Source organism: Mastigoproctus giganteus, chromosome 2 (genome assembly GCF_048544385.1).
Source record: "Mastigoproctus giganteus isolate SK-2022 chromosome 2, ASM4854438v1, whole genome shotgun sequence".
NCBI classification, from domain to species: domain Eukaryota; kingdom Metazoa; phylum Arthropoda; class Arachnida; order Uropygi; family Thelyphonidae; genus Mastigoproctus; species Mastigoproctus giganteus.
This window is the reverse complement of record NC_143576.1, coordinates 36,390,742-36,415,688: the sequence shown is the minus strand read 5'-3', so window position 1 is coordinate 36,415,688 and position 24,947 is coordinate 36,390,742. Positions and strand designations below refer to the sequence as shown.

Here is a 24,947-nt window from a genome sequence, read left to right as displayed (position 1 = left end):
ACTTCGAAGGATTCAAGCCACAACAGAATGTTGTAGAAGACATAAGCAGGCTGGCACAAGAGGCAGGGTTAGAAGAAGTTACAGCTGAAGATGTAACTGAGCTCTTGAACAGTCATGCAGAGACTCTTTCAAATGAAGACCTTGAAGAGTTAGCTGCAAAATTTAGCCAACAGCAGGAGGAAAAGACAGAAGAATACTCTCCTCTAAAAATTATGAAGACCAGTGATCTACAACAGATCCTTGCAAGTGTAGAGTCTCTCACTAATGAGCTCTGTGACATTGATCATGACTAGGAGAGGAGTGCCACAGTTAAAAGGGGGTGTCATATCAACCCTGAGCCCGTATTTTGAAATTCTTAAAGAAAGGAGGAAGAAATCCAGGCAATCAACATCATCATCAGCCATTTTCAATCCACTGCAGGATGAAGGCCTCTCCAGCAACTTTCCAGTTCCTTCTGTTTTGTGCAATGGCCATCCATTTACTACCCACAAACTCATCTATCCATCTCCGCCTTTATCTTCCAGGATTTCTTCCAGCTCCTCTTGGGTACCATTCTGTTATTTTTTTGGTCCATCTGTCATCATGTCTTCGAGCTATGTGTCCTGCCCAAGACCATTTTAGTTCTTTAGATTTGATAAGAATGTCCTTTACTTGAGTTTGCTGCCTAATCCATTAGTTTCTCTTCTTATCTAACAGTCTGATTCCCAATATAATTCGTTCCATTCTTCGCTGTGTAGTTCTCAGCTTCTCTTCCATTCTTTTGGTGAGTGCCCAAGTTTCACTTCCATAAGTCATGGTAGGGAGTATACATTGGTTCATTATTTTACGTTTCAGACAAACTGGGATATTGCTCTTCAGTATGTGACTATATTTCCTAAATGCTATCCATCCAAAATTTATTCTTCTCTGACTTCCAGCCATTTATCATTATTACAGCATTATTACATTAATAACTTGTCCCAGATAAGTATATGACTCCACCTTTTCAATTACTGCTCCTTCAATCATTATTTCCCTTTCTGTGGCATACTTGTTCTTCATTACTTTTGTTTTAGCCATATTCATCTTTAGTCCTAAATCCTTACTAACTGTGCATAACTGATTAAGATTTTCCTCTAATTCTTTGGGATCGTGGCTTATGACCACAATGTCATCTGCAAATCGTAAATGGTTTAGGTACTCTCCATTCACATTGACTCCTTTCTGCGACCAGTCTAATCTTCTGAAAGCTTCCTCAAGGGCAGCAGTAAACAGCTTCGGAGATATTGGTCGAACTCCTTTCTCGATTTTAAATTTCCTACTGTCTTTGTCTAGTCTAATAAAGGAGGTAGCACTCTCATATATTTTCTTCAAAATCATAATATATGGGGTATCTATGCCTTGTCTTTCTAGTGCCCAAAACATTGTCTTATGCTGTATGGAGTCAAATGCCTTTTCATAATCCACAAATGCCAGGCATAATGGTTTTATATTCATTTGCTTTGTCCATTAGCTGTGATATTACGTGAAGGTGATCCATAGTTGAGAATCCTGTCCTAAAGCCAGCTTACTCTTTCGGTTGATTCTCATCAAGTATTCTTTCTAATCTGTTAGTAATGACCCTTGGGAACAACTTGTAGATGTGGGATAACAAGCTAATTGGTTTATAATTTCCAATTTCTGATTCTTCTCCTTTCTCCTTTCTTATGCAGCAAAACTATGATTGCATTATTCCACTGCTTAGGCATCACACCTTTTCTAATGCACTTTGTGAAGAGCCTTGCCAGTTTTTGCCAATTTTAACATCTCTACAGTAACTTCATCTTCCCCCGGGGCTTTCTGATTCTTCATTTTCTTCAGTGCATATTCTACCTCATCAGGAAGAATATTGGGTATGTCTTTTGTGTTGCTAATTTACAATCCATCTTCCTCACTGCTGGCATTATTCCCTCGCTCCTTGTATAATTCTCTATAGTAGTCTTCTGCTATTTGAATTATGCCTTCTCTGCTGTTTATAAGTACACCATCGCTATTCTTCAGTTTCAGTATCATTTGTCTTTCTGTATTACTGCTCATGGCTGCTGATTTAAATCCTTTGTTTTCCCTTAATGCTTGTTCTACTTTTCTTGTGTTAAATCTTCTTATGTCCTCTCTGAGTCTCTTTCTAATGGCTTTGCATAACTCAGTATACTCAATTTTCTCTCTGTCAGTGTTTTTCTTTCTCTCCATTTCACATCTTCGGTTCATCATGACAAGTGTTTCTTGACTAATTTTTTCTTCTTTGGATTTCATTTTCCCTATAGGTTTCTTGGGCTTTATCACTTTCAGAAAGGTGTAACATTCCTCGTCGATATCATGGTCCGGAGCAGTCTGTAGAAGCTCAAACTTGTTCTTAAGTTCCAGTACATACTGCTTTTTCTCCTCCTCTGTTATCTCAAAGACCTTTGTATTATTTACTCGAGTCAGTTTTTTCCTTTCCTACATCTATATCAAGTGTACATCTTACCATTCTGTGATCACTTCCAACATTTACCTTATTCAGGACGTAACATCATTCACAATATATCTTCTGTTAGTGAGGATGAAGTCGATTTCATTAGTTGTTAATCCATTTGGACTCTTCCATGTCCACTTTCTGTTCACCCTTTTCTTGAAAAAGTGTTCATTACTGACAGTCCTTGAGATTCTGCAAATTCCACAAGTCTTTCACCTCTTTTATTTCTTTCACCAATTCCAAAATTTCCTATAGTTCCTCTTTCTGCGCTGTTTTGCCTTTTTCCAACCTTAGCATTGAAGTCCCCCATAATAATAGTGTAGTGGGTTTTCTGCTCATCTAGAAGACTCAATTTCAGTGTACATTTCTTCAACCTCTTCATCATCATGGCTCGATGTTGGTGCATAAATCATTATAACCTTTAGCTTGTATCTCTTAGAAATCTTGAGTATTAGTGTTGACACCCTTGGTGATGTACTTTTGAATTCCAAAATGTTGTTTTTAAAATCTTTATGGACCAGAAACCCAACTCCACCTTCATTCCTTTCACTGTTTCCATTGGTGTACAGCAGATTTCCACTTGATAAACTTATAAGTGATTCATTTCTTCTTCTTGTTTCAGCCAAACCGATGATATTCCAATTCACATTTTCTAATTCCTTTTCCAGCTCTAATATCCTGTCTTCACCGACGAGTGATCTTACGTTATAACAGGCCAAGTTCAGTTTCCGTGCATGGCAGCCTGGTCGTACCCAGAGATTCTTAGCACCCTCTACTTCTACTCTGATCCTCTCGCTGCCATAAGAGGGGGAGTGAAAGCTGCTGGGGACTGGGAGCCATTTGTTTTGTCGTGCTCTCATATGCTGGAGGGTTTGGTGTTTTCCTCTTCACGCTGACCGGGCGTCTTGAAGAGAACCACTCTGCACGTTCGTTGCCACCTAAGTGATGTAACAGGGCTTACCATCGAGAAGGTGTGCATGAGTGGATTTTAGGGTGGCAGGACAACTGGACTTCTCCTAAATCTTCTGTAATAGAGAGAAATTGGATCCATCAGTGTTTTAGGCTGAGTGTCTGATAACACACAGGATATCTGTTCCCCTCTAAGCCCCTCTAGGCATAGTGCATAGTGCATAGTGTTAGGGTCAGGCGCCACCTGTGATTTCTCACATCTGCGCCATATGTACACTGTGAAGAATACAGAACTACTGTAAATGCCAGAAAAGTGTTGTCTGTTGTATATGACATATTGCGTTAGGTTCTGTTGGGTGTCCTGGCATTTGGCCGCAGGGCCCCTGGTGGGACCTCACGTTGCCCGCACACACCGCTAGGAGGTAGCCAGGCTGCCCATTATTCTCTGGCTAGTCTCCGCCAGGGTCGCCTGAGCGTCCTGGACGAAGACCAAGTTAAAAAAAAAAAAAAAAAAAAAGAGAGAAAGAGAAGAGAAGAGAAGGCCTGGGGAACAAGAGGAAGGGGGGTCTGAATGTGAGGAACAAGCTAAAGTGGACAGATAGAGAAGGCAGTCCACCCGAGTAAGGAGAAATAGGGGATGGGTAGAGGGATCAAAAGTCACAGGGGCAGGCGCCACTGTGCGAGTGCCAAAGGCCAAGCACTCTCTGGGAGTCAGCTTTTCAAGTAGTGCCAACCATGATGATGCCAGCATAGTATTTTAATCTTCAGTCTTACTCTTTTATCAGTTGGGAAAATGCTATCCGACCCCAGTTTGTGTTTGTACATGAGGGTCGTTGTTCTGAGCAGCTCTAAGTTCAGCAAACTTTGCCCGTCTGATGGTAAAGACAGCTTGTGCGTAACTCGTTAAGGCTTTGTATGTTGTTTCATTCTGAAGCAGGTATGTTTCATGGTTACGAGGGTTCTCCTGGATTTCAGTAAAAAATTTGAGCCTACAATCATCGTAAGCAGGGCACTCATACATGAGATGCCCCCATGACTCCTCTTCGCCACAGTGGCAGAATGGATTGCTTTCAATTCCCATTGCTGTCAATTTTTGTTGAAAGGGCCCATGTCCTGTGATCAGGAATGTAACTTGCAGACCAGGTGAAAACCAGGAAGGAGACTTCGGGAAAGTCATGTCAATGGATGGGAGGAATCTTCTGGTAATTTCTCCTTTGGGCGTGGTTTCCCATGAATGCTGCCAAATTCCTTGAAGGTGTGTGAAGATACGTTTTCTTTCTTGTTTCAGGTCATTGGTAAGCTGCAGTTGAAGATTTAACAACTGTGTCGGAATTCCCTTCTTTAATCGATGGTAAAGTCCCCTTTTAATCACCTCAAGATAGAGTGGCAAGCATCCAGTAATAACCTGTAGGGCAGGGGTGCTGACAGTGCGACATGCCCTGCAGATAGATAACATCATGAATCTTTGTATTGAGTCAAGTTTACGCTTGTTCTTTTCCAGGATAGCCTTTGTACACCAAACTGAGGCTCCATAACACACAATTGGGAGAAACGCCACTTTATAGATGAGAGACAAAGCTTTATGCTTCAAACCCCAGTCCGCTCTGCTGACTCTTCTTATCATAGCCGTATACTTTCGGATTTTTGTGGATAAGTACTTCAGATGAGAGTGAAAGGTAAGACCGGTGTCAATGTAGATTCCCAGGTATTTGACTTCTGTGTAGAGACGTATAGGGATGTTATTTAACTTCATTGTTGGAGGCCTGCGTATTTGTAGCTTTCCTTTGAGGAGAATCGATTTTGTTTTCTCACCAGAAATTGAGAGGTTGTGGAGTGCTGCCCAGTTTTGGAGCTTTTCTAGAGCTGTATTTGCTTTTGCTTCCAGTGCCGCTCTTGTGTCACCTTGCACCACCAGAACAAGATCATCAGCGAAGGCTAAGGGTCTGGCTCCACCCAGGTCAAACCCCAGGAACTCGTCCAGAACAATGGACCAGAGGAATGGCCCAAGCACAGAGCCCTGGGGGCAACCCCGGTGAACGCATCTTGTCATAGTCTGGTATTTGTTTACAATTTGTAATTTTCTATTGCTGAGATAGGATTTTAGACTATTGTATAGGTTTTTGGACGTGTTTGCCTGCCGAAGCCTCCGAAGGACACTGGGCCACCACAGTCGATCGAAGGCACCAGCAAAGTCCACCATGATGGCTAGAGTATACTTTGAAGTTGTATGTGTGGCCTGGGTAATCAAGTTATGTATAGCGTCTTCAGTGCTGGAGCCTGTCTTGAATCCAAACTGACATGGTGAGGTGAGTTGCTTATTGGTATAGCAGATGGAAAGGCGATACAGCAGAAGTCGTTCTAGAAGCTTGGCCAAAACGGAGAGCAGTGCAATTGGTCGGTAGGAAGCAGGAAGTTGGGGCGGTTTATCTGGATTTTTCAGGATCAGCTTGAGAGTAGCAGTCTTCCAGGGTACAGGGAAAGTTCCTTCAGCAAGGCACCTGTTGAGGAGGCTCAAGAGTGTGGTGGGATAGACTTCAGCGAATTTCTTAACTACGTCGACTTCGAGTAAGTCAGCACCTGGCGTTTTGCCATCTTTCATTTTAGCCAGAGCCATATTCATCTCTAACATAGTGAAGGGCGGTTCCGTAGCCACTGGCTGATAAGCTTGATTACTGTCGATGAACTGCTGTTGCTCCAGTGACATCGCTGTAAATTCAGTAGGGTAAATGGAATCAAGAATATTGTTTATTGAGTCAGACCAGGTAAAGGTTGAAGAGCCATCCGGTTTGAGAGTTGTACTAAGAACCTCACCTCTAGGCAGCCTATTGGTGACGATACGGAACACGATGCCCCATGGGTCTTCATTGCCAATAGTAGAGACCAGGGTGTGCCATGATTCCTTCTTACACTTACGAATTTCCTTGGTGTACATGTTTCTAACTACCCGATATGCCTCCCGGGCAGCTTCAACCTCATGTGGGGGAAGATGGGCACGTGCACGTTGGTAAGTTTTCCTGGCTTGTTGTGCCCTCTTTCTTAAGTCCCGAAGGTCTGTATTCCACCAGGGGACAGCATAGCGGTATGGCCTCCTACGCGGAATGGACAGATCACAGGCACTTTTGATGATGGCAGTAATATTGCGTACACAGTGATCTGGGGAGAGTGAAGCCGGTAGAGGAACATCATCCGGTAGCCTTCTGGACAGTTCCACAAAGAAGCGTTGCCAATCCGCTTTTTTGGTGTTATAACGCACAATGTCCTTTGGAATCGATGCGACGCGTTCCACCGAGCGAACAAGGGAGAATGTGATCGCTCTGTGGTCTGAAGTGGTCCAGGACTCCTGGACCGTCCAGCCGGAAAGTTTGTTGGCTAAGTCAGGCGTAGCCATTGTGATATCAATTTCGCTCTCCCAGAGTGGGCCACTGTAAGTGGGTAGATGTCCTGGGCGGTTTAAGATTTGTAAGCCTGATGTGAGGATAAGGTCCTCCAGTCTTGAGCCATTTCCTAGGGCATTCCTATCTGGTGCCTGACTGTGCCAGAGTGGCGAGCGACAGTTTGAGTCCATGCCTATCAGTAGATGCCCACCCGGGAGGAGCTGGAGTGCCATTTCAATCAGAGAGATAGCAGCAGTGATGTCTTCACCTGGATGGCTGTAGAGAGAGAGGATGAACAGTGATCCAAGAGATGTCATGATTTGGGCACAGGCACTGATAGAAGTGCATAGTGGTGTGATCTTGGTTGCTGTGATATCAGGGTTTCTGATGACAATCGCAGCCCATGGTTGGTCATTTGTACAGTGGATAATTTTATATGATGAGGGGTAGCCCATAACCACCCCAGAGCGAACATAGGGCTCCTGTAGCAGGATTAGATCTATTTGTTTTTCCTCAGCCTTTATCTTCAGCTGGTCTGCAACAACTCTTGCTCTCTGTGCATTTAATTGTACAATTCTTATCTCTAGTTGGTAATTGGGAGAAAGAATTCTATCCATAATTTATTCGCATTTGGTAAAGACTCTTTACTTTTAGATAGACAGGGCAGTTGGTATCTCGGATGGAATGTTGGTGTGGAGCCTTTGCAGCCTTGCAATTTGCGCAGCTTGGCGGCTGATCTCTGACAGGACAATCCTTATAGCCGTGTCCCTTTTGGGCACAGTGGCCACATGTGGATTCACGCTGATTGCAAGTATGTGAGGTATGGCCAAAGCGGAGACACCTGTAACATCTGCGGACAGGAATATATTCTTTGAATCTATGGCTGCCCCATCCAATGAATATTCTGTTTTGAGCTCCCAGAATTTGCCATGCTCTGGTTGATAGTTCGATTACCCCTCTAGCCCCTCTAGGCAATCAACACTTGATCCTTTCTTCAAAAAAAGCAATCTTCTCAAAAAGGGCCGTCAACAGCAAATCCTCAACCAGGACCATTAAGAGCCAACTAAATCTTTTGACATTATGCCAGTGTCAAAATGTTTTATGTATGTATTAATTTATTTTTGATTTACATGTATGTAAAAGTATGTACTTATTATATATATGAAGGTTAAAAATAAAACACTTTTGTAGTTAAAAAAAAGTTTCTTTCTTTGCGTTAAATATACCAGTATTGAAAAGGGTAGGTAAAATTTTTGGTGCCCAGAACCCGATCCCGTGATTTCCCATTGACTTCGTGATATAAAGGATTGCATTTGCGCCCATCCCCCCAGGAACCTAACCCTGGCGTAAATTGAGGGCTGCCTGTACATCGAAACTGGAACCCAGAAATGATATACTCTCTGAATTTAGAAAGCAATAAATATTTAATAAAATATAATATCATTGAAGATTTATTTTAAAAGAAAATAAATGTTCCAGATGGCTCCTCTAACTCATGTTGCCATTAGAGTTTAGGAATATGAGTCAAAACACCACTCTCCTCTCAATAAATTAGCAAAAGCTGCATTCCTTGTTACTCACAATTATAAAAGATTAATGAGAGAAGAGTATACAGGCAATATGCCCTCTAATGTTAAAACTGGCTTGAGGGATGATGAACTGATCAGTAGTATGCCACAGCATTTGTGGCAATATCTAGGTGTTATATATATAGAAAAGTGTTGGTGCATTTTTACCAGTGTTGTGCCGTCAAGGTGGTTTATGTGATTATACAATCCGAGGAGGTGTTACATTTTCAAATAATACACTTATAACAGAACTATTTTTTTTTAATGAAAACCCCAAACATGACAGGTATTAGAACCTATAGTGCTTAGTACCGTGCTTGGGTTGGAAGTTGAAAAAGATGAAAGAAGATATTTGTTGATATTAGACTTGAATTTCTGTAGACTGTAATTTTCAAAAAATACATATGAAGGAAGGTTGTTCCAGAAAACGGCAGTTGAATGAATAAACGAGGAAGATGAAAAGTTGGTTCTCTGAGTTTGAATTGAGTCCGAGTTGGACAGTAAATGGATGTTGGCTGGTGGCGACACGTGTTCAGACTGTTTTGAAAGAGAGAGCAGGAATTATAGAAGCCAATTCAGAAGAACAGTGCCCATGGAAGTATAGGCTGCCGTAGCCTAGTGGTCAGGCGTGCGGGTGCATAAGTACACGTGCCTTGAGTGACTGGGGTTCAAGCCCATGACTGCTGAATATGGTGCTGTTTATTGTATTCTGTCTATCTTGTGAACTCCTCTGACCGTTTGGTCGTCCCGGAGTATAAACAGAAAATTTTTTTATCTGTAGAAAAGGCATGCCTTAGAAACAGTACGTCTGTGAGACAGTGAGTGAAGAGACTCTGTTAGAGAGGAGTCATTAATTAACCTAACTGCCCTCTTCTGAATGGAATCTAGAAGCCTGAGAGAGGTTTTGGGGGGCACCACCCCAGATGTGGAAACAATATTCATGGTAGGGCAGATTTGCGATTTGTACAGAGTTTGAAAGAAAAGTAATGCCTAGAATGGAAGAGAAAACCAAGTTTTTTAGATGCACAGGAAGCAATATTTGTAATGTGCTTGTGCCAAGAGAGATTAGAAGTCAGGGTAATCCCCAAAAGAAATATATCATTTTGCCTAGAAATCGGAGTGTCACCAAAGACACGCATAGGAGCAGAAGAAGAAGAAGAAGAAGAAGAAGAAGAAGAAGAATCCTTTTTGCAAGATATAAGACAAGGTAAACAATCCAATGGCTGTATTTTAATATTTTTGTCATTATTATTCTTCTATATACTCATTTTTTTTAAGACTCTTTGCTCTCTGTATATACACTGATGAGCCAGAACGTTATGACCACCTACTTAATATGATGTTGGTCCTCCAAATGCAGCCAAAACAGCTTGTACCTGGCGAGGCATGAACACTACAAGGTTTCTAAATGTGTCTTGTGGTATCTGGTAAAAACTCATAACCAGCAGATCCTTTAACTCCTGTAAGATCCGTGGTTGAAACACCACACATCTGCGTCTCAACCACGGGACATGTTGTTGTTCCAACACAAACCACAGATGCCCGATGGGATTGATGTCTGGGGAATTTGGAGGCCAGGGCAGTACCTGGAAGTCTTCCTCATGTTCTGCAAATCAGTCTCGAACAATTTGGGCAGTTTGGCATACCGCATTATCCTGCTGAAAGATGCCACAGGGGAAGACCGTTGCCATGATAGGGGGGGGGGGGTGTACCTGGTTAGTAATGATGTTTAGGTAGGTGGTAGACGTCAGAGTCCTGGCACATGGATGACTGAACCAGGGTATCCGAGCAGAACATTGCCCAAAGCATGACACCCCCGCCACTGGCTTGTTTTCGTCCCACGGTGCATCCATGCGCCATTACTTCCCCAGGTACCTAGTACTCGCACATGTACCCAGCCGTCCACATGGTGCAACAGGAAACGTGATGCATCGGACCAGATGACCATCTTCCAATCACTGAAGGTGCAGTTTTGATGCTCACTTGCCCATTGTAGGCACTGTTGCCAGTGAACTGTGGTTAGCATGGGTGCTCAGGGCGGCCTGTGGCTATGCAGACCCATTTTCACCAGGTTTGATGTACTGTGTGTTGTGATACATTACTCCCGTCACCAGCATTCTAAGGCGCCTCCGTAACCAGGTGGGCAGGAGCAGCAGTGCGTAGCACACGCTTCTTGATTAGACCGGGGTTCGAGCCCGTGACCACCAAATACGGAGGATGCGGAAAGGTCAGGGAATGACCACCGCATATCCCCGGAGCAATATGGCCTTAGTTGCTAATGCTCCTAAAAACCAAATAACAACAACAACCAGCATTCCAATTACAAGCGAGTTGAACCACAGTCGCCCTTCTGTTGCCACATACCATCTGGGAGAGCCTTCGCTCAATTCGAGCATCGATGAGCCATGGTCGTCCAACACCTCGCCGCCTGTTCGTGGGTTTTCCCTCCTTGGACCACTTTCGGTAACCATGGCTGACCATGAGCATCCTACCAGCCATGCCATTTCGGATATGCTCTGACCTAGTCATCTGGCCATTACAATTTGGCCTTGGTCAAACTCACTGAAGTTCACTGCCTTTCCCACCTGAAGAACAAGAGTAACACTGATTGATGGAGCTCAGTATCAGGTGTTTTTTATACCATGTCCCGACCCGCGCACAAGCCATAGTTCACCTACAGTTGCTTCGATTTGTATAACAACTCGCTGGTCATAATGTTTTGGCTCATCTGTGTATGTCTTTCTTCATAAGCAACACCACTTTAACGAGTCAATGCATGTGAAGTGTGCACAGACTGTCTAAAGCTAATAATATGGTATTAAAATTACATTTAATCTTTGAATTTCTTTTTTATATGAAAATTGTATAGAAAAAAGGAATTAATAATTGCTGTATTTCTCTTTGTCAGATTTTTAACGAAATTTGGAATGGCCTAGCAAATATAAAATTTCATGAAAATCTGTCTGTTGGGAGTTGTTATTTTTGGGTGGATGGATGGATGGACAGATAGACATGGTGAAGACAATAGGCACGTGTGTGTGTGTGTGTGTGTGTGTGTGTGTGTGTGTGTGTGTGTGTGTGTGTGTGTGTGTGTGTGTGTGCGCGCGCGCGCGCACATTTGTAGTATTAATAGTGGCACGAAATGATGCAAGAAAGCAGCAACAAAAAAAAAAAAAAAAAAAAAAACACCCCTTTCCACATCACCTGTACCATCTCCTTCAGTTGTTTGTCTAGTTCTTGAATTTATTCAAACTACCCACTTTCACAACAACAGATGAAAGTCTGTTCAATCAACCACCTTGCTGGCTGAAGGCAAACTTCATCACATCCGTCCTGCAACCATCCTTCCTCAATTTGAATATATGCCTATATTCAAATTGAGGAAGGATGGCACTGTCGCCGGTGAACTGTGCCGTCTCTGTCAATCACTATTGTATGAAAAAAATGACAATATGAGGTCCTCCTTTTCTGGCATAAAGTCTAAGCAAGAGGAAGAATTCCATCAGCATTGAGCTTGTTCAATCCATTCAAAGCCTGAAACACCTCAATCAGATCACCCCGTAGTGCCTAGTGCAGTAGGCACCTCCATAGCCAGGTGGGCAGGAGCAGCAGTGTGTAGCACACGTTTCTTGATTAGACCGGGGTTCGAGCCCGTGACCACCAAATACGGAGGATGCGGAAAGGTCAGGGAATGACCACCGCATATCCCCGGAGTAATATGGCCTTAGTTGCTAATGCTCCTAAAAACCAAACAAACAAAAAAGCCTAGTGCAGTCTCCAGACACCAGTTTGCAGAACTGAAGCCTTTCTTGGTAAACTTTCATTCCTATGTATTTGCTCATAGGATTATGATTTTTTAAAATGTACACATAGTAAGAAAACAAAAGGGTTAGAATACCCTTTTGTTTTCTTCCCCAATCTCGTTGCTCTTCTGTGAAAATTATATCCTTCCTAAAATGAGGCCTCCAGACCTGAATGCAGTACTCAAGATGCTGCCTAACAATTGCCTTGTACAATGGGATAATTACCTCCTTTATCCCTGCAAGCAAAATCTTCTATATCATTGACAAAATGTCATGAGCTGTTCTGGCAGCCTATCTGCACAGCTCAGAGAACTTTATATCAGACTGCACATTACCCCAGGCTATTTTCATTTTCCATTATCCTGAGTGTAGTGCCACATAGTTGGTACATATATATACAAATTTGCCTAAAATCCCCTGCTCTTTCTGAAAAATCTCCCATTTTCCTCCTGCTCATTGTTGTCTGATCCTCAGCTTTTTGATAGTTGGCATTTGGAGAAGGTTGTATTTTGAACTATCTCAACACTGGGATTCCAGCGGAAACTACTGTGTAGCATTTTTTTATTATTATTTTTTTTTTTTATGCCTTCCACTATTAAAGTAAAATAATTTCTGTAAATTTTCATGTAATGTATATTTTCTGTACAAGGAAACAAGGTGCTGTACATGTATACAAAGTGTGGCTATTAAATAACGACTGGTGCAATAAAATAAATATGATGAAATATATTTCGTACCTTAAAAGGTATCCCCATCAAAATAATTGCCTTTGGCTTGCACAACTGTTCCGCATGTTTATTCCAAGCACAGAAACATTTCTGAAAGTCATCTGTTATAAGCCCTTTTACACTTTGGTCTATTTTTCTGAATGCCTTCAGTGGACAGAAAATGGGTTCCCCAAAGTACACATTTCAGTTTAGGGAACAGAAAAAAGTCACCGGGGGGGGGTCTAGGTCTGGTGAGCAGGGTGCATGTTACACTCACATGGGGATTTGTTTTTGGCCAGAAATGGGTGCGCAGAGAGTGCATTGTGTTCTGGAGCGGTGCTTTGATGGAGCATCCAACCATCCTTCGACAATTCAGGTCTCTTCCTTCTAATTTTTTTACACAGCCTTGTTAGAATTTCAATATAGTATGGTTGATTGACAATCTGATTTGGTGGGACATATTCAGCCATAATAATTCCTTTGATATTGAAGAAAACATGAAGCCTGGTTTTCATTTTTGATTTTGACATTGCTTTTTTTTTTGGTCTGGGTGGTTATTTTGTCTTCCATTGCATTGACTGTCTTTTAGTTTCTGGGTTGTACTGAACTTTCATTGCAAGTAATTACACAAGTCTGGATCTTCAGTTTTTTTTCAAAACATCTTTATAAACTTGGAGTCTTCTTGTTCTTTGGCCTTCATTCAAAATTTTTGGCACCATCTTGGCTCACACTTTTCTCATGCCTAAATTTTAAGTTAAAATTTGTTCATATTGAGCATTCTAATGCTTAAATGATGATCACTTCTAATCAGTGTACTTATCTAGTCCATTTTTTGCCTTCCACTATTAAAGTAAAATAATTTCTGTAAATTTTCATGTAATGTATAGTTTTCATGTATACTTGGACAGCCTGTTCATTCTACGTCTTCTACGTTCTCTCTTCCTTCCAAAAATCTTTTATGCCGTTCAGACATGTGAGCTCTTGATATATCTTTCCCATAAACTTGATGTAATAACTCATAACTTTCAGTTGGTGTTTCTTTAATTTTCTTAAAAGTTTGAGGTAGATTCGTTGTTTGATTCTTTTGTCTCTCATTTTTCTGGAATATTACAAAAACACAAGGCAATGAAAACCTGCAGAGTGAATGAGCATGTTGGAATCTGACTTGGCTGACAACTGGAAAAAGGTTCGAGGTCATTTTCTGTGTCTTTTGTTCCACAGATGGTGCTTGGTGTGTAGTGGCTGTGTGTGCGGTCTTGTTATTTAATAGTTATACCTATAGTTACATTATAGAAATGCATTTTTTTTTTTTTTTTTTTTATTATTATTATGAATATACGATCTTCTGAAATCTGGAAAATTTCCAAGACCTGGCAATAATCGTGTACAAAGGTCTCCAGATTCGAGATATTCCAGTGTGTTGTTATGTATAAGACAAGTATATGAGATTTAATTCCAGTTAGGCTTTTAAGCTCTGGGCTTTTGTTCTGTACAATTTTATAATTAATAAACTATTGAATTTATGTTGAAAATAGGGCTTGCTCACTATATCTGTGTACATTGCTTATTTATTGTTTATACATAAACAACAAATAAGCAGAATATAGTATTTCTTAGCTGCCCACTCTTCGGGTTTATGACAATGGCTTTTTTATTTTCATCTTTGTGCAACATTCTTATCAGTGGCTACTAAATGCATTACTATAACAATTGGAGTCACTGAAGAAGCAGATGCTGGCCCTAGAGCAGTGGTTTACCTTTGCAGCAGATGGCATCCTTTTTGTCCTCAAAATATGTTCTCGCATCCCTTACAAAAAATCAGTTAGGTAACTTTTTTAAACCTATGATATAAACAAACATTATAGATAGAATTGGGGGGGTGTACAAACCAGATCAGTTCTCTTTAAAGTTTAGGACAAAAAACTGGAATGACAGGGGAAATATATACCTATTTTAATTTCATATTAAAATTAAATTACAAGTGCAACTCTTCTGCTGTTGCTTCTGTTCTATAATATGTATGAAATGAGGCACTTTTTTTTTTTTTTTAAATGGCCACTCACATGTCATCATTCACATTTGAGCAGTTTTTGGCTTTTGTGCCTTTGGTTTTTATATGAAAATCCCATCTCACATAAGTAAGTTGTTGCAAATGGGACAAGAATCGCCGGCCAGTCGTAGAAATGGTGTTAGTTGAGCACACAATAAATTTTCCAGCTTCATTGTTTCAAATTCCATTTGAATTTGCCCATTGGCTCATAATTTTATGAGATCATCTTTCATTAAATCACTGTCATTATTGGAATCAGAGTTAAAAAGAAATGGATCCAGTATCCAATCCTGTTCAATATCATTATCTTCTGTGGAAAAATAACCTTAGAAAGAATCACTTAATTGTAACTTCTGCTCTGTAACTTCAGGTGTGGTGATGATTCCCCCCCCCCCACTTTCTGATACAAAAGATTCTTTGAGCAAAGAAAAGTTAGCAAAATTTCTCTTCTCAACATGCTTTATTCAAATTGGAAGTTAAAATAAAAGCAATCAATTTCTCTCTGGTTGCTGTTTCCATGTTCAACCCAAATCCTTGCATTGAAATTTATCATTTGCTCGCCTGGCCATGTATACCAGGTGAATGATAGGTTCTATTTTTTAAGTCAACTAAATTACTGCTTTTGTTATAAAGCAACCGAATTATTCCTTCGTGCATTCCATAAACACTTCTTAGGATTTGTCTTCGAGAAAGCCATCTCACCTCTGTATGGGAAAGAAGTACATTATGCTGAGCACTAATTTCTTCACAAAAAGCATGGGAGAGATGAAGATTTGGCACATGCCCTCTGATAAAGTTTACTGTAGTCACTATAGTAGACAAAATTTCCTTAATTTTGTTGGAAATCTCTTTTCTGCAAGTACAACATATGATGGATAATCGTAACACAAGGTGCTTTTTTTTTTAATATGTGCAAACCCTGAATTTTTGCTTAACATGGCAGGGGTGCCATCAGTGCAAATTGAGTCTATCACATTGATCGATATCTTGTGCTTCATAAAAAGTCATTTATATGATTAAATATATTGATTCCTTTTGTAGTTAATTGCAGTGGCTCACAAAACAAGAATTCTTCTAAAATTTCTTTCTCCTTTACGTACTATACAAACACCAACAGCTGACTGCAACTATCAACAGTGGTGGACTCATCTAGCTGAATACCCATTTTAAGCAGACTAGCTTTGGTATTTTCTATAAGTGCAGTAAAGTATCGTGACTTTACTGCACTTGAAGCTTCTTTTGTGCTTCTGAATCCAATACTGTTTTTGCTATTTCCAGTGTTCTTATCACTCTTAAACTCTAGACTTTCCAGCAGGCAACAGTCAGGTTAATTAATGATTACAGATTCACTTCACTCCCTATCACATAGATGATTACCTGGCTAATGTGGGGTGTGTGCATTTGAATAGTATGTGTAAGTTATGTGGTTTGAGTCCTTGTAACTGCTAAATACAGTAGTATTCTTATATTCTCTGTTTTGTAAATTTCCCTGATCATATGTGGTCATACCAGAGTAGTATAAACAGAAAATTTATTTGGCCCGACCTAACTGTGAGTGTTCAGCATGGCAGTGCTGAATTTGTATTCATTGTTCATTTAGCACATGAGTGCTATATAAGGTTAATGATTATTCATTGTCAGTTTTTCAGTTTTTGTGGCACATCTATTCCACTGATATTTACTGGGGCACCTTTTCTCAATTTGCTTATTCTTGCCACATCCATAATAAAAACTCACAAAACTAAATTTTTCTCTGCTTCATTTAACCATTTTAGTTTTGTTCCTTGGGACAGTCTTTTTTCTCGTGTATTTCCTGAAAATTATCTATAGACATTCAAGGTCAAAATGTCAGTGTTAACAAGTGGCTTCTTGCCATTTCAACATTGAACTCGCTGATGGTACTAATGTTATAGATTTCAGTAGCTTCCTTGTTTGGATCTCCATTTAAAAGAAGTCCCTTTATTTCATTTTTTTTTTAAGAATTTTTTTCAACATTTAGTTTCCTCTCACTAATAAGTCTGAATAAATGTGTAGAGAATAATGTTCTCGTCATATAAGATTGTGAGATTTCATTGTAAACTGACCTTTTTTGTTTAAATTGTGATCTAATTTGAGTAGATTTCAAATAAGGAAGCAGAATCTTTCTTTCATCTTCTCGGCTTTCAAAGCATGCACGGTACTAAGTACTATAGATTATAATGCTTCTCATGTTTGGGGTTTTCATTAAAAAAAAAAGAGAAAAGAATCAATTTATAAAATAGGAATTATTATAAATGATGGCAGTCAATGTACATGGCAAGCCGCAGTGTTGCAGGCTTGCCATGTACATTCTTTCAGTAATAATAGCTAAAGCTTCCACTTGGCATTCTAAGACACTGATGGAACTAATAATCAGGACCCAGTTGTTAGTGAAGTGCATCTAATTTTGGCAAAATCCAGTTCTGCAACAATAAATCTTCTGGTTCTACCTTAATGCTGGTGGGAATGTTAGTAATCCTGGTTATATCCCTCATGTGCAAAGTTTAAAAATAGTAGACAAGGACTGATACTTGTCAGATAGTGGACAGATGGATAAGTAATATATATTTAAATAATGTAAATTGGTGATATTTAATTGTTATTAAACCATCAACATAATCTTGACCCCTTGGAGGAGAAATATATAAAATGTGCATTTGTAATTTCACTTTTTGGAATAGCATTAAATATTAGAAATTTTTTTAAATTATAATACAGGTACCCCTTGTTTTGTGCTTGTCCAATTTGTGCCGAATCGCAAATAGCACCGACAACTAGCCACAGCACCATTTTTATTTATTTTTACAAATTTTTCTTTTTTTTTTTCTCACAAATTTTTTATAAATTGAAAGTTTAAAATTGTTAGACAAAATTTATCAGCATTATACTGTACTATGTATCGTGCACTGTTTGCGTGATTTAGGACAATCAGCGCATCTGTATCAGAGATGAGAAAGATTCCCGCCCTCAAAGTAACCACTCGTGTATGTGGGTAGTAAAGGTCCATGCAGTGAAGCATTCACTGCGTTGGTTGTTGTTTACGCTATTTACACGTGTTGGAAATTTATTACGCTAACATTTTTTATTAATTGTGCTATTAATAAATTAAACAATAATAATAGTGATATCCGTGTGCAGTTTTTGCCAATCGTGTTATAAAGTTTTTAATTTAATAGAATAAAGAGATGCCATGTCTGGTAAAAGAAGTTCATTGAATCCTAGTGCAATATTCTGAGGATGGAATCTGGTGAAAGCCGCTCTAATGTGTATAGGGCTATGAATATGCCTCCATCAACTATTACTACAACTATGAAGAATGCTAATAAAATAAAACAGTTGATGCAAAGTGGTAGGTAAAATTTTTTTGCCCAGAACCTAAACATGTGATTTTCGATTGACTTCATTATATAAAGGGTTCCGTTTGTGCCTGTTCCCCCAGGAACCTAACGCTGACGTAAATCAAGGGCTACCTGTATAAAATTTTATAATATCAAACTTAAAAATAAGAAATAAAACAGTAATCACTAAAATGAAATTGTAGCTGTACTCTACAATCAAAATAATTATTTTTATTTTTCAGAAATCAGTACACTATAATCCATTTTTGGATGATCTCTTCAGAGAGTTATGTGTAAACAGTAAGTATTATTGTTTCATTGGTTAAAGTTATTATTTATATTCTATTCCATATGTACTTTTTTTTTTCAAGAGTTATTTATGAATATAATCACTGTCATCATTCTCTAGACCATGTCTGGTCAACTTTTGACCATGAAAGAGCTGAAATGTGTATTAGACTTTCATCTGTGTTATAACTGTAATCACATATACCGTGTTTTATGTGTGATCTTTCTGTGGTAGTTTAGCCTTAGTTGCTATGGCAGAATATCTGCCATAGCAACTAGGCTAAACTACCTTATAAATGAGGAGGGAAAAGAAGCACAGGGTTGTCCAGTATAAGAATATTAATAATAATGTGGGTATTCATATGATTTAAATGATATATGATTAAGTTGTCAGTAATCAAAATTTAGCTTTAGCATTGTGCATTTTTAATCTTTTATTACGGATACCTTAGTTTCAAAGAATGTACAAAAATATATTTTTTACCCCTTCATATATTTTATTGGCATATTCTTTTTTTTTCTTTTTTTTTTTTTTTTAATTATTTGAAGGATTTGTTCTATATATTATATTATGATTTGATTGTTCATATTCTTCGGCATATTTCTACTTATTTATGAAAATTTTTTTGTCTACTTTTAAGTATAATTTATTTTTAAGTTGAGATATCAATCATTGAAAAGTTTGATAAGGTGGCTGTTATTTTAAAATATTTAAAATAGATCAGATAAGAACTTTAAATGTAGAATGCGTGGCTACTCTAAGAGCAAATGAAACCTTTGAGTCAATTAAAGTCAGACAAACAACTACCAGCAATATAACCACAATCCAGAATGAGACTTAAATAATCTAGCAGAAGAAAAGCAAATGCAGCCAAAAATTCTAATCACATAAGTAAACAGAAATTGAAACAATCCCAACATTCTGGAGGAGACTCAAATGTTGAATTACATGATGACAGCTATTTGTGAGTTTTGCAACTCTCAATGAAAGAACCTGGGACATAAAATTCAACAGTTTTTGCAGCAAAGGCAAATTAAAATTGCAATTCGGATGAGCATTTCTTTTATGAATTGATATTAAATCCGGTTTCTTTACATAACAGCAGGCCCTCGTTATAACGCAGTTCGCTTTACGCTTATTAGCTATAACGCTGTTCTTATATCATAACCCGTAACTATAACACTGTCACAAATCACTATAACGCTTTTTTACAGATTGCATTTTATATTTAACAAAATCATTTCATTTTGTTAAATATAAAACGTACCAACTGTGTGGTACTACACTTAAGGTGGTAGAAAATGAAAAGACCTGGGAGTAATTGTGCAGGCAGATATGAAGTTTTCTGAGCAATGCTGACAGGCTGCCAGGACAGGTCATGGGGTTTTGTCAATGATATATAGGAATTTTGCTAGCAGGGAAAAGGAGGTGATTATCCCTCTGTATAAGGCAATGGTCAGGCCACGCCTTGAGTACTGTGTACAGGTCTGGAGGCCTTAGGAAGGATGTAAATTTACTTGAGCGTGTACAGAGAAGGGCAACAAGATTGGTGAGTGGAATGAAGGGATCCTCTTACCAAGAGAGGCTTAAGTCCTGAAAATTGCAGTGGCTGGAGACTAGGCACCTGCGCGGTGATCTGATTGAGGTGTATAAGGCCTTGAATGGGTTGAGCACACTTAATTCTGATAGGATCCTTCCACTTGTTCAGATTACGAACCTAAGGGGGCATAAATTCAAATTAAGAAAGGACATGTAGAATAGATGTGCGGAAATTTGCCTTTAGCCAGCGGGTGGTTAATTGCCAGAACAAACTTGTATCTGTCGTGGAAGTTGATAGGTTGAATATATTTAAGGAGGAACTGGACAGGCATTTGGAGGGAATGGTGTGATTTTTTTTTTTTTTTTTGGCTGATGCTGCATAAGCTCATACACATGCTTTCTTGCATCACATGCCACTACTGCTACTACTACTACTATTTGATGGAGTCAATAGCTTGAAAATGAATAGCAAAACAGCATTAAAACTTTTCCCACGCTCAGTAAAATTTTCTTCCACGCTAATATAATTGCAGTACAGTGACTTGTTACGTAATTCTAAGATCAACATTTTAAAAAATGATCAAGTATATTGCTTGCAATATTTGCATTATATGTATTTATTCGGAGTCTAGTCATCACTCAGTACAGTATAAGACATCATGCTTAACGGACAGTTTACTCAAACGTTGTATCATAATTAATGTAACCAATGGAGTTACATTTTCGTAGAGTTAATAATGGCGGATAAGAATGAAAAAGCAATGTCTGGATGCAGTATGAAGACTACAAATGTATGAAAAAGACTGAATTTGAAAATTAAATTAGACGTTTTGAAGCGAATTGATTCCGGTCAACGACAAGTGGATGTGTGCCATAATTTAGGACTGGATGTGTGCCATAATTTAACAATTATAAAAAATAAAGAATTAATTTTAGCAGCAGGAAAGACAGCTGTTCCACTGCAAGCAACTAGGGCTAGGCCGGCTATTAGGATTGAAATGGAGAGCCTTTAACTAATTTTATTGAAGATAATATCCAATGCAGAATTCAGTTAAGTTAAATTATATTAAAAAGAGAGAGAGAGAGAGAGAGAGAGATTAGCCAAATGAGGATCTTTTTTTTTTTTTTATGTGAACCCCAAACATGAGAGGTATTAGAACCTATAGTACTTAGTACCATGCTTGGGTTAGAGATTGAGAAGACGAAATAAGATATTTGTTGACATTGGACTTGAACTTCTGTAGATTGTAATTTTCAGGAAATACGTATGAAGGAAGGTTGTTCCAGAAAACGGCAGTTGAATGAATAAATGAGGAAGATGTGTGGTTTGAAGTTGGACAGTAAATGGATATTGGCTGGTGGCGGCACGTGTTCGGACTGTTTTGAAAGAGAGAGCGGGAATTATAGAAGCCAATTCAGAAGAACAGTGCCCATGGAAGTATCTGTAGAAGAGGCATGCAGCAGAAACAGTACGTCTATGAGAAAGCGAGTGCAGAGACTCTGTTAGAGATGAGTCATTAATTAACCTAACTGCCCTCTTCTGAATGGAATCAAGAAGCCTGAGAGAGGTTTTGGGGGCACCACCCCAGATGTTGGAACAATATTCCATGGCAGGGCGGATTTGCGATTTATACAGAGTGAGCAGCTGTTTGGAAGAAAAGTAAAGGCGAGAGCGAAAGAGAAAACCAAGTTTTTTAGATGCAGAGGAAGCAATATTTGTAATGTGCTTGTGCCAAGAGAGATTAGAAGTCAGGGTAATCCCCAAAAGAGATATATTATTTTGTCTAGAAATCGGAGTGTCACTAAAGATAAGCATAGGAGCAGAAGAATCCTTTTTGCAAGATATAAGACAAGACTGAGTTTTAGAAGGGTTGAAATCAACTAAGTTGTCTTTGCCCCACTGGAGAATTACCTGAAGATCGGCATTTAAGGAATTGGTAGCAGATTTTCAAGAAGTTGAAGCTGATTGATTTCTCAAAATGGAAAGTGGAATGCAATGTGCTATCATCGGCAAAACTATGGATAGGATTTCCAGTCAATGGAAGAAGGTCATTAATGTACAAGAGGAAAAGAGTGGGGGGAAAGAACTGAACCTTGGGGGACACCGGCATTAGTGGAGAAGTTAGATGACAGAGAGCCATTTACCATCACCCTCAGTGAGCGATTAGAGAGAAAACTGGATAACCAATTACTAAAAACAGTTGGCAAACCAGATGGAAGCTTCTTTAGAATACCTTTATACCAAACATGATCAAAAGCCTTTGAGATGTCAAGAGCAACTACTTGTGTTTCACCGAACCTTTCCATTGAATTAGACCATAAATGGGTAACATAAGCTAGAATATCACCAGTGGATCAACACTGACGGAATCCATACTGGCGATCATTGGCCAGACGGAAGGTTTCTAGGTAGTTTAAGAGTTGGCGGTTAATTGATTTCTCCATTACTTTAGAAAGAGTAGAAGTAATTGCAATGGGACGATAATTGGATGGGAGGGATTTGTAACCCTTTTTAGGAACTGGCTGGATATGAGCAAATTTCCAAGCAGAAGGAAAAACACCTTTGGAATAAGAAAGTGAAAAAAGGGGACAAAGAATAAGGAGTAAGTTCAGGAGCACATGTTTGAGAATAACTGGAGAAATACCATCGGGACCTGGAGCTTTCTTAGCATCAAGATTCTTCAAAATCCTTCTGACATCCTTTTGACGGAAGACCACAGGAGTCATTGAATGGAGCGTGTTGGGAATAGTGGGAGGTGTTTTACCAAGATCGTTAATGCATGAGTTGAAAGAAAAATGGGATGCTAGCAGGTCAGCTTTATCCTTGGCTGAAGTGACAACAGAACCATCTGGTTTGGACAGAGGTGGGAGCAGAGATGGGCAAAAGTTGCGGCCAATAACTTTGGCAAGAGACCAGAATGCTCGGCTACCATTAGGGCAAGAAGCAAGTTTTCTACTCTTAGCCTGTTCAAACTCTAGTTTGGACTGGTTAATAACTGCTTTACAATTGTTGCGAGCTTTGGTGTAGGCAGAAAATGAAACCGAAGAATTAGAAAGAGGCCAATTACGATATGCAACATTCTTCTCTTGAACAGCCTTAGCACATTTATTGGAAAACCAAGGTTTAGATAAAGGACGAGATTTTAAAGTGGAGTGTGGGAATAAAGGATTCCATTCCTGCAAGAATAATTTCACTGACATGATCTGAGCAAACGTTGACATCAGAAGTTTTGAAACAGTAATCCGACCAAGGAAAAGAAGAAAAGAAGTCTCGCAGGTCATCCCATTTTGCATTCTTGTAATGCCAAACAACATGAGGTTGGGAATAGCCATGAGATAAAGGTTCCATTGGAGAAGAGACAATCACCAAGTTGTGATCTGAAGTGCCTAAAGGACCTCTCACTTCGACCGTATACTTAGAAGGGTTGTTTGTGAGAAAAAAATCAAGCATATTGGCTGTATGATTAGGATCGTCCGGTATTCTTGTAGGTAAATGAACAATCTGTGCTAGGTCATTAGTAATTGCAAAAGCCTCAGCACCTCGACCTGCTGGGTCGGTGTGACTGGAAAACGGAAGCCAGCTGGAGTTGTGAACATTAAAATCACCAAGGAAAATTACCTCACTGTTAGGAAAGTTGGACTGGAGAAAGTCAAGTTGCAAAGAGAGGAAGTCAAAGAGCTCCAAGTGATTAGTGGAGTTGGGAGAATGGGAGAGACAACAGATGAATTTGACACAATGAGGTAGAGAGATTTTAAGCCAGAGAAGATCAAAGAGAGGAGATTCCAAATTGTCAAGTCTCTGACAGGGAATATCAGAAAGGACATATGCACAAGTACCACCTTTAAGGCGAAAGGAATCATACAGCGAATAATTTGGGCATCTGAGATGAGCAGTAGTTGAATCAACTGATAAGTGGGATTCTGTCAGAAAAAGTACATGGAATTTGCAGACTGCAAGTGGAAATGGACATTGTTGAGATTAGAATTGAAGCCACATATATTTGTGAAATGAATTAGGAAGTGCTTGAGAGGTTTAGATCTTTTTGCAGATAAGCTTGCTCTATTAGTTTGACAATTCATGGTGTATTCAATAGTAAGAAAAAGTGGGTGGGACATGCTGTATGAAGTAATGAAATTTTTGGATATGGCGTACACGTGGTAAGAATATACCCAGATCCTTGACATAATGTGGCCTCGACAATGCTCCCCGCATACACACTACTCTGACTCCCTCCACTCACTGTCTGGCAGAGTAGAGGTAGCAAGGTTATACACTAGCTGATCCGGAAGCCTCCTAGAGAGTTACCAGTAGGTTTGGTCCAGTGTAGTAACTAGCGCCCTATCTGAAGAAAACTCACCAAAAAAAAAAAAAAAAAAAAAGGAACCATTCAAAACTAGTAAGGGCTGGTTGGATAGATTTAAAATCCAGGGAAAGCCTTATAAATGTAAGAAAAAGACTGAATTTGAAAATTAAAAATTGAACGTTTTGAAGCGAATCGATTCCGGTCAACGACCAGCAGATGTGTGCCATAATTTTGGACTTGCAAGTTTAACTGTAAGAACTATTATAAAAAAAATAAAGAATTAATTTTAGCAGCGGGAAAGATAGCTATTCCTCTGCAAGCAACTAGGGCTAGGCCGGCTATTAGGATTGAAATGGGAAGACTAACTAATTTTATTGAAGATAATATCCAATGCAGAATTTAGTTAAGTTAAATGTTATTAAGAGAGAGAGAGATTAGTCAATATGATGATCTGAAGAAAACTCACCTAAAAAAAAAAAAAAAATGTGGAACCATTTAAAATGGTAAGGGCTGGTTGAATAGATTTAAAATCTAGGGAGAAGCCGCAAGTGCAGATCAAGGAGCCAAAACTTTCA

General features: G+C 39.2%; 1 protein-coding gene across 1 annotated transcript in view; it reads left to right on the top strand.

Annotated features, from left to right (window-relative positions):
• Window positions 1–24,947, top strand: part of eIF3j (eukaryotic translation initiation factor 3 subunit j) — a 211,216-nt gene that overhangs the window by 137,622 nt on the left and 48,647 nt on the right. The window contains exon 7 of the mRNA XM_090368455.1: window positions 18,483–18,540. Coding sequence (XP_090224581.1) covers window positions 18,483–18,540 — 58 coding nt within the window. The remainder of the gene's footprint in view (window positions 1–18,482; window positions 18,541–24,947) is intronic.